Source organism: Octodon degus, unplaced genomic scaffold (genome assembly GCF_000260255.1).
Source record: "Octodon degus isolate 3935 unplaced genomic scaffold, OctDeg1.0 scaffold00089, whole genome shotgun sequence".
Lineage (NCBI taxonomy): Eukaryota > Metazoa > Chordata > Mammalia > Rodentia > Octodontidae > Octodon > Octodon degus.
The window spans coordinates 3648455-3659691 of record NW_004524665.1 but is presented as its reverse complement, the minus strand read 5'-3'; the positions used below and the strand labels follow the sequence as shown (position 1 = coordinate 3659691).

Sequence of the window (11237 nt, the reverse complement as noted above, 5' to 3'; positions counted from 1 at the left end):
ATATGAGTAAATTGCAACCCACGAAGTCTACACTGATTTTTCTACTGGCGTCATCATTTAAGAGGTTCAGGATTAGGCTGTAAGTTGTATGTCTTACTGCTGGGCAGCTTAACCATCTGTGGTACACTCATGATTGTCCTATCAGATGGCTTCTTATCAACATTATTAGTAAAAAGATGGATAAAAGTGCTATCTGTCTGTCCAAGTAGGGTACAAGCCACCTGATGGGACAATCATGCATGTTCAAGCTGGTGGAAGCACACTAACCCCACAGGAGGCTCACATTAAAACCTAAGCTTTGGAGGGCTAACCAAATAGCTCAGTGAATTAAAGCGCCTACAATCAGGCAGAGTGGCTGGGGGTTCAATCCCTAGGCCTACTATGCTGGCCCTGCCCCTGGGGCACGCTGACAGGCAACTGAGGCTAGGCATGTTGGCACACACCTATAATCCCAGCTCTTGGGAGGCTGTAAACAGGCGGATCACTATGAGTCTGATCTAGCAGTGAGACAGACCCTGAACACCCTTTCCTAAAATACCAAAAAAAGAAAAACCCAAAACAAACAAACAACAACAAAAAAACCCCCTGCTGGTTAGGTAAGAATAAATTCTCTGTCAGCAGTGGTTACAACTGCAGATTTTTTCTCCCTATTTTAAAATAATAATCACTAAACCAAAAATAAAGGTTTATTTAGGAAAAGAATAGAGAACAGAGAGGTCTTAGGTGACAACAAATGTATTTATAAAAGTACAGTATATTAGAATAAAGCACACGAAAAAATGTTCAATATCAGTGTTAGGGAAATGCAAACCAAAACTATGAGATATCACTTCAAAACCAGTATGGAAGCCAGTATCAAGAAACAACAATAATAACAATTATAAAAATAAATAAGTGTTGACAAGGATATAGGGATATTGGGAACCCTCGTGCACTGTTAGAGAGAATTTAAAATGGCATGTTTGTGGGAAACAAACATGGTGGTTCCTCAAGAAATTAAAAAATATAACCAGTATATGATTTAACAATTCTACTTCTGGGCACATACCCCAAAGAAATGAAAGTAAAGATTCAAACTCAAAGTGAGGATAGGTATAAACCCATGTTCATAGCAATGTTATTTACTACAACCAAAATGTAGAAGTTATCCAACAGTTTATCAACTGATGAGTGGATAAAGAAAAATAAATGTACCATCTACATGTAACAGAGTATTATTCATCCTTAAAAAGAAAATAAGTCCCGACATGCTACAATATGGTATCTTAACTAAAATAAACCAATCACTAAAGGACAAATATAAGCTGGGTGTGGTGGCACACATCTGTAATCTCAGCATTTGGGAGGCTGAGGCAGAGGAATTGTTGACCAGCCTGGGCTACAAAGTGAGCTCAAGGCCAGCCTGAACTGCATAGTGAGACCCTGTCTCAAAAAGACCAAAAAACAAAACAAAACAAAACAAAACGAAATGAAACAAAACAAAATGATACTATATAAATATAGTATGATCATACTATAAATATAAATATAGTATGATCAGGTACCCAGAATAGTTAAATCTATAGACAGAAAAATGGTGCTGACAGGCCTGGGAAGACAGGACAGGTGCTCTTTGTTTAATGGGTAAAGAGTTTTGGTAGTTTAAAGAATATAACCTTAAAATGGTTGAGATGGTAAAAAAAAATTTTTTGGGTACCAAGAACCAAAATCAGGACCTTGTGCTTTGCCAGGCAGGTGCTGTGCCACTGAGCTACATCCCCAGGCCAAGATAGTTACTAGATAGTATGGTAACAAATTTTATGTTGATATGTAAGTTACCAGACTTTTTTTTCTTGAAAGTTCATTTGACTTTAAAAATAAATGTAATGCTATGCACCAAAATTATTTCATGTTTTCAGCAATAAAGGTAAAATTTTTGAAATCTAGCTGGTTGATAAAATATAGGCAACTATGCAAAGGAAATCAATCCACGCATGAATACTACCTGTCCAGTGGGTAATGGTGGGAAAGAGGTTCTTTCTAAAGCCAAGTGAAACTTCTAAGGTTCTAATTCCAATTCTGATGGAATTGGCACAGAAGTGCAATGATCACCTAAGTCCCGAGCCACGAGCTACTAGTTTGGGAAGAGTTTCCAGAGAGATACCTGTTTCCTTCGGGCAAGCTCTTCTTCTTCCCTTCTCTTCCTCTCTTCTTCCTGCTGCCTCCGAAGAATTTCCTCCTGCTGTCTCCGGAGCTCTTCTTGCCTCTTCCGCTCTTCCTCTTCCCGTTTTGCCCTCATTTCTGCCTCTCTTCTCTCCTGTTCTAGCTGGGATGACATGAGAGTATTCTCAGAAATTTAAAACTAACCAACAAATCACCTCAAAGCACAACTGACAGCACTGCTGGTGAGACAGAGGTACAGGCCCTGCCATTCACTGTTACTTGTGTCGCACCTGGAAGATGAAACTGTGTTCAATCTCAGCTGTCAAGTCATGGCAGAGCTTTATGTTCTTCCAAACGGAAAGCATTTTGCACTCCATTTTGGTACCTTCTCATCCCATATTAAATGATACCACATCTAGATATGGGTCAGAAAGTGACCAATACAGGAATAGTATGTTTTTTGTTTTTTGTTTTTTTTGCAGTACCGGGGATTGAACTCAAGATCTTGCACTTGCCAGGCAAGCACTTACGCTACTGAGCTATCTCCCCAGCTCTTTATGGGTTTGTAAGCCTGGTATTTCTTTACTCATCACTCCCATTACCTTTTTTTTTTTTTTTCCTCACTTATCCCTACAAAGAATATTCTGACTGAAGATCTAACAGTGTGGCTACAAGGTCTCAGCAGCTATGTCATAAAGCTGCTGGTGTGTAAAATTATACAATTCTTTAAAATTTGAAAACTAATCACTTAAACAATTATCATTCACAGTTCCCAATACTAATCAAATCTAGCTCATCTCCAGTCCCACTGCCAGTTATAGGCCTCCAGTGTTCTGACCCACATTCCTAAGAGTCTCTTACCACTTCCCCAATATCTAGTTCTGCTCATATTTGCTAGCTCAAAACCTTATCTTTACCAAAAACATCACTCCAAGACATACACTTGACAGCACCCTCCATCCTAAAAAAGTTCTAATTCCCTCACATGATATCACTTGTCCACTCATCTTTTGTCTGAGCATAATGACTCTAAGTCAGACCTATTTATTTAGGTGTTTTCAGAGTCCAGAGATATATATCCTACTTCAAATGAGCTAAATCCTACAAACTCCTTCAAATGAAAATTAAATGAGGTATTGTCTATCCAAAGTGTTACCCTATTCTTGATCCCCACCTCTTTAACTGGGTAGCTGGTCCACATTCTCTTGACTATCTGTAAGTGCTCCTTGCCTATCTCCTAACCTACACACACAGCAGCAAATTCCTGAATGAGCCTATTTTTATCATCTCTTTGTTCCCCTACAAAGTGCCAAGAAACTAGAAGACACTTGCAAACTGTTATGAATTATGGATTTTCACTCATTTATGGAAACAGAACTAACTACAAACTTCTTCACATTCTGGATGCTAAAGACTGTCACTACTTCGGAGGATGAGAATCTAGTAAGTGCAAGAGAAACAAGACTTCCTTGGGGTCATGAGAACCCAGAACTCTTAATGACACTAGGTGATGGTACAGAAATCCTCTTCTGGCAAGTACTAAAACCAAAATTCAGCATCCCTTCTTATTCCAGAAAATATGAATGAACACAGGTTCTAATAGTAATGTTGGGCTTTTCACTTTCATGTCTAGGGATAAGATTGTGTGAGAACTTAAGTCACAGATGAGATGTAGTGGATATTTTCTCAATTTCAGTACTTGCAATAAATGTTTATTCCATGAGTAATGTAATTAAAATGATTGTTAATGTTTCAACTAACAATCATCACTCTAATTGTTTTCGCTGCCTTTTTTGAGAGAATGAAACACAATAAGGATAGAATATGTATATACTTAAGTATATCAGTGAATGACAATAGAAAGTACAGTGATCCTGTGGTTAATAAACACTTTTACTTATATGTGAACAATTTGGCTTGCAAACAGAAGCATGTGGCAAAATTTTGTTTCTGTTTATGAACTCTGCATTGAGTAAACCAAAGTACCAATGTATATAGTTAGCCAGAGTGAGGTGACTAAACAAAGGTACATCCTGCAGCTTGAAAGTATGCAGTCTTGTAAAAAAATGTTTCAAACCTTTGCAGCTTTGGCTTTCTCTAGCTGCTGAAGCTGTTCCAGGGCAGGAGCTGGTGTTGTGGTATCCAGGGGAAGATCCCATACACTACTACCTTCCCAAACTGTAAGAAAAGAAAAACAAAAAGCAAAAAACAAAAACACAGTTTACACACATAATAACTAACTTACTCGGGCCTGAAAAAGTACCATATACAACTATTTTGCTTTAAGCGGACAGGACTGCCAATGGGCTCTCTTTTCTATCAGTATACTTCTCTGAAAGCAAAGGAAGAATTAAGCATCCATTGAGAAATGGATTTTATCCTTCCATAGCTCTATAAAGGCATCTATTCATATCTTCACCTTTACAGTTGAACAAACTAGTTGGAAAACTACCAAGGGCACAGAGTAAGCATGTCTGTGGCCATGCCAAGATTTCAACAGCAGCGTATGAGATTCCAAAGGAGTCATACAGGAGCCATACAGCCTCTTACTGAACACCAACTGCAGAGAACTAGATCACTGCACACAATGAATATTATTAAATGTTACTGAAACATTCACTGAAAAATGGTTATAATGTGAAATTCATCCCAATAAAGACAAAGAGCATGTATACTACAGCTAGAGCTTAACAAGTCACTGGAAAGGTTGAGATTGTGTAAGTGACACCTGGTTTGTGCTGAAGCAGCAGCACAGGGTCAGATGTGGGAATAAACATATTGAAGTTTCTAAGTCTGTGTTCCTATTACCAGCAAGGTTTGATGACACCATTTTTCAGCATCCTCTATTTCCTTACAATGCATTATGGACTACTAAATATTGTCTGTATAAAACCAATGTCTTATTTAAAGGACTATAATTATACACAAACCCAAATAAATTGTTTAATATAATATTTCATTCCTAAAACATTGGAGAATATGTTAACATCTATTATGGTTTGTGCACAGATGTCCCCTCCCCAAGCCTCATGCAGTCATGTGGTGGCTTCTGGAGTTTGTGGTTATGGATGCTGCACTCCTCCTGGGGCAGGCAATCTGCATTACAATGTGAGGAAGGGAGAGAGGCTTGCTAGCTGCCTGAGCTGCAGTCCCTTCCTATGTTCATGGCAAGTCTGCCCTCTGCCATGTGCCACTCTGTGTTGGAGCCAGCTGAGTATGGACTGAAACTTCCACTACGTGTGAGCTACATAAACCTTTCCTTTCTTCATTTTGGGTGTCGGGTATTTGTCCAGCAACAACAGAAGAGTAACTAAGACAACATCCTAACTATAAATGGCTACCACGCACAAATAAGACACACATAGTATGTAAAGTCTGTGAAGGTCAATCAGTCCTATTACTGCCATAATTTGCAGAGTTAATGGTAAGAGAACTGTGCTTGATGGCTCAATATTTCTATGAACACCCATATCTATGATTCCTGAGAATTCCTAAAAATCAACAAATATTTCTTATAAGCATTATTTATCATTTAAACTTCCCACCTGGTCCACATAGCAGACCTCAACAGAAGTGCTTGTTTCTCCAATATCAAGACTTCAAATTTTATGGGAGCTAGAGAGATGGCTCAGTGGTCTAAAGCACCTACTTGGGACAAGCTTAGCAAAGCACAGGGACCAAGGTTCAATCCCCCAGCACCACATGCCAGCCAGCCCCACCCCCTGGTGGGCTGAGCTGGCCACACACACACACACACACACACACAAATAAACAAATTTTTAAAAAAAGACTTCAAATTTTAAAAATTCTAATCTCCAATTTTCTGATAAAAAACATTAGAGAACTAAAGAAGGTGTTCACTTCAAAGCGGGCTTTCTTCTCCCCAAATCCATGACACATGCAGTGTCAACATATGCATCAATCCTTGACTCAAAAGGAGGCCACTCTAAGCTTTACTGAGGCTTTTTAAAAACTCTGGTTGAAGAGACCAAATCCAAAAGATTTCTCCACATTGGTTGGGACAACAAAAAAGATAACCCAAAACTCAGAAAACCTAATATACTAAATAATTTCTACCAAATCCTTGCAATGTATTTTTAACAATACCTTTAATCTTTTGCTGAGATCTAATAATAAATGAAAATTTCTGTAAATATGCAATACAAATGGGTCAACATCCTTGCTAGAGTTTTCAAAAATTAAATTACAAAAATTATTACTACACTCTTAAATACTTGGGAGTTGCACTGTGAAGGGCAAACTAAGTTTTTACCTGTAGGTTGTGAGGCTGCTGGCTGGAGCTCCCAGATAGAGCCAGTATCTGGTACTGACACAGACCTAGTTACTGAGGGAATGATGTTCTGATCAGATATTCTGCAAAAGGGAAATAAAAAAAAAAAAAATGAATGTGTTCTTATACTTCACAAAAAGTAAAAGAGGAATTTCTACACTATTTGTAAGTTTTCCCGGTTGTTTGGCCATAAAATTTCTTCACAGTTTTAAATAACCTAACACAACCAAAACAGCTAAGAAAGGAATAAAACAGAGGTATAAAGATTACACTTCCAGAATCATCTATAATTATAGCAATACTAGTTTCTAAATGATAGCTATATTTATTGTCTTAAAAATAAAACACACATTATCTTATCTCAATAAGAGGCATGGGGGCATTACATTATAACAAACAAAAAAGTGTGCACTTCAGCTGTCTCTTAAGGTTTTCATGTGTTGAGTTAGAGAAGTCCCACTAGCCTCTCAGGCTCTCCATTTGCCTCTCTCTAAAGCAGAGCCCCTACCACTAACCTGTCTGCCTCTGCGTTAACATTCAAATGAGAAACATGAATCTTTCTGATCACTGGACAGCAGGATTTTGAGAACAGTGACTAACATATTTTTGGAAACTAGACCAAATATTCTGAATGACAATCTGACTTTCAGTATTAATTTTCTTCTCCTTAGGCCTACCATAATGATTGCTGGACTCCCGAAAGTCATAACCTTACATAAAATTATTGTTTTTTGAGATATCACAGGTAAAATGAAATAAAATTCTACACTGTAATTATTTTGATACAGGTTTCCTAAAACAATATTACTTCTCAAAAGTGTTCATTATTCCTTACTAGTGGACTTGTAATCTCTAGGAGTAAAATGGCCAAATAAATGCCTGACTCCAGCTAAATTAGTTTTAAAATATTACTTTTATAAACAACATGCAGATATGTGCTATTTAGAGCATTCCAATATTACAATTAAAACATACTAAAATTCCTTCTCTTTTGTGCACACATCCACAGCTCACACACTCATGTGACACACAGTGGAAGGATCACCAACCTCATTTTCAGAGCCTGGAACTGTTGGAGAAGAAGGGCCAACTGTTGCTGCTGCTGGGATGACAAGGCTGCTTTCTGTTGTTGAGCCAAAACCTGTGCATATTGTTGTCTTCAAAAAGTTGGGGAGAAAAAAAAAACTATAACCTGATCTACCCATGTTTTAGTTCACTAAAATGAGGCACTGAAAGAAAGTTCAGTTCATCACCTCCCAGGAACTACAATTAGAAATAGCATTCAAATATATTTTACAATTTTTCATGATAAACGTCACACAGCAAATTCTATAATTCATTCTAGAAATACATACTCTGAGTAAAATAAAGTCACAAAATGTAAAGTAACACAAAAAACCTGGCAAATGCCCTTGAGGTAATAACTGTCCTTTACTAAATTATAAGCAAAAAATAAAACAGATTGGACAGCTAACTACCATTGAAAAAAATAAAATCACCTCTATAAGAATTTTTCAACTTATGTTGGGAGGGGGCAGGAAATAAGAGCAGTCTTACATTGAGTACATTCCCAGACCTTTAAGTAATTAATTTATTCAATCTGAAATAGGATCTCACTAACTTGCCTAAGGTGTGACTTAAATGTCCCGCTTTCCTACTTGGGCCTCCTTCAGTGCTGGGATTATAGGCACAACACACCCAGCTTCAATTCAGAAATTTTTAGGGAGTTGTTTTCATTATATCTGTAAAGAGCCAATGTTAGTATCTTCAGCTGTGTAGGCCAAACAGTCTCTGCTGCAACTACTAAATTTTGCCTTTGTGAGGCAAAAGCAACAAGCTATACACACATGGGTGCATCTGTAACCCAGTAAGACTTCCATTATAAAGACAGGTAGCAGAACCTCGCCAGATTTTGCCAATCTTGGCACCACACGAATCTTACTTCTATGAGAGACACAACCTGATGATTCTGCCATAATTCTACACCACTCCTAAAGGTAAAACGCTAATACCTTTCCATATTCTTGCCTGTTTTCTCTGAGCATTGAAAGCTGAGCCCTTAGAAAGCATTTCAATGTCAAGTATTTGTTGGCTCTTCCTTTTTGTGTGTCATCATCTGCAAACTTCTGACATTTAAGAAGTAAAATGAGACTAAAGTAGAATGCACAGTTGTTAAGCAGGTATAGTAACACACACTTGTAATCCCAGCATTCTGGGGCTGAGGCAGGACCAAGTGTGCACTACCTGGGCAATTTAGTCACTTAGTAAAACCACCTCTAGATTAAAAAAATAAAACTAAATAAGGGAAAGGAATATAGCACAGAAGAAATGCCCTGGGTTCAATATTCAGTTGCCATTCCCTCCATCAAAGTACAGTACAGTCTCATATAAGCCTCCAGCTCTCCGCTGCAAGGTCAACCTCAGGAGTGAGTCTATCAAAAGTCCCTCCAGAGCTGCACTCATCCTACTGCATTACTGCTCTTACTGTATTAAGAACTGTTGGTACTGGAGGTGCTGCATCTGGTATAAGGCTGTGAGTTCTTGTTGCCTGGTCAGTCGTTCCTGGTCCAACTCCCCCTAAGAATAAAAGAATAGAGAAAAAATATTATTAAATTGAAAAGAACTTAAAAGCTATTTAGTACCTACATCGGCATCTTTACCTCCCACATCACTCTTGCCAAAACTAAAAAAACACTACCATCCTCAAAAACTAAACAATGCCATCTAGTGGGAAAAGGTAGTGTCTACATGAGACTCCCAGGCTGAAGAAAGGTCCTCACGTACTTGGCAGCTGTTCTCTATTGCTGCCTTTCAAAATAATGCTGAAGTGTATTCCAGTTTTTATTGTATCAAAAAAACTGCATGATACATATTCCCAATCTAAAAGTAATTTATAATTTTTGAAATCATGTAGAAATTAGAGAAATGGACAATGTAGAAGGAGTATCTAAAGGTCAATGGAAGTATTAAGAACTTATAATGGAATATAATGAACATAGGAAGCCAGAGTATTTTAGTGTATCCTAAGGTATTGAGCATATGAAAGCAACTTTGAAAATTGTTACTATACTCCCAAATAGAGGGGTTTCTATTGTTTACTATACCATGAGTTAGAAAAAATAAGTTGTTTGTAAATAATTTATTTACAGTGTGCAATATATTAATCTCATGCGATGTATTCATTTCAGAAATTTCTCTAAAAATCACTCTTCTATATATCTTTCACATTTCAATATTTGTCTACAATTTTTAATATGATATACAATTACTGATTTTTAATAAAGTTAATGAAAAAAAGGGGGGGCTCATGGCAAAGTAGGAGGATCACAAGTTTGAGGCCAGCCTGACCTATGAAGCAAGTTAAACCCTTGGCTTGAAACATAATTAGATATCACCTCATAAAAACCCAAAACAAACAAATACCTTCTACATGAAAACCTAGGTTTCAAGAATTAGTCCTCATGAAAGTGAGCTTACTTTGCAGTGTTACTTTGGCAAAGGTAACAGGTGACAGGAGGCAGCTGTCTGCTCAAGTGGGTATGACTGAAGCTTTTCTTCTTCTTTTTTTTTTGGTGGTAATGGGGATTGAACTCAGGACCCTGCACTTGCCAGGCAAGTGCTTATTCTACTGAGCTATCTCCCTGGCCCTGAAGCTTACCTTCTATATGAGAAGTTAAGAAATGGACTGCAACAGGAATGCCTGTTCCTCAATTGCTAAGCTTTGGCTCCCCACACATGAAATCATGATTTCAAAGGAAAAATTATACTATCTAAACTTGGTATGTGTGCTAAATCTATGAACAAAAGTATGTAGTGTACTGGGGGCCTGGCCCTAGCTCAGGCCTTTAAGTGGCTGCTTCCACAAAGCTGTCAGCCTCAGGTTGCTGGAGTTCGAACCTCACAACTCGCCCGCTGGCCAAAAGTGCCCTGAAGGTGTTCGAGGAATAAAAGTATGTAGTGTAATTTTTCTTTGGACTTAAAACAACTAGGAGATTATCAGGAGTAGTAATTCTCATCTAAAAATCTATGAAACATGAAAAAGAAAGCCATCTTTTTTGCTTATCTATAAACTCCCCTAACTAGCAGAGGCTATGTCTTATCTTTATCTCATAAGAACTGAGCACAAGGCCCAGCACAGGCCTTCATTGTACTGTTCACGAAATCAGTCAGAGGTATTTACTGCTGTAGAAAAAGTATTTGCACTGTAGGTATTTTTAGATGGTCTCAATCTGTAGTCCAGGGTGGCCTTGAACTCACTATGTATCCCAACTAGCCTTGAATTCATTGTAATTCTCCTGCCTCCGCCTTTCAAGTGCCAAGATTATAGCCATGCACTACCACACCTAGCCAGACAAAAGGTTTTTTTAATATGGCCAGCCATCAGTCACTTAAACCTGGAGATGGAAGAGGAACAATGTTTAGAGATACCCCCTTCAAAGAACTCTACTGGGAGAGGCCAGGAGCAAATTCAAGAGAAAGGTTAAAAGTTTAAGTCCTTAAAATATTCTGAGGCACTGGTTGTTTTATTATAAGCTAAACCTCAAATTTAAGAATTTTATGAGCTAGAAAACAGGAGACAAACTGAAGTAAAAGCAAGAAAGCGTGCAATTTAACTAGCAGTAACAAAGAACTAAAAGAGACCAGCTGTACCAAAGCTCATCAGATAGATAAAGGTAAAAGTTCTGACATAAACTTAGAAAAGTAAGGAGTGAGGCCATGCAGAATGTGGATCAGGACAAAAAAGTCCTGCATTGTATAGCTATTGAAGGTTTTGGGGTGTGTGTATTTGTGTGTGTGTGTGTGT

General features: G+C 37.9%; 1 protein-coding gene across 1 annotated transcript in view; it reads right to left on the bottom strand.

Moving 5' to 3' along the window:
* Positions 1 to 11237, bottom strand: part of Gigyf2 (GRB10 interacting GYF protein 2) — a 173696-nt gene that overhangs the window by 33462 nt on the left and 128997 nt on the right. The window contains exons 18-22 of the mRNA XM_023722065.1: positions 8919 to 9010; positions 7483 to 7590; positions 6416 to 6516; positions 4220 to 4320; positions 2144 to 2305 (exon numbers count right to left, since the gene is read on the bottom strand). Of these exons, the coding sequence (XP_023577833.1) occupies positions 2144 to 2305; positions 4220 to 4320; positions 6416 to 6516; positions 7483 to 7590; positions 8919 to 9010 (564 nt within the window). The remainder of the gene's footprint in view (positions 1 to 2143; positions 2306 to 4219; positions 4321 to 6415; positions 6517 to 7482; positions 7591 to 8918; positions 9011 to 11237) is intronic.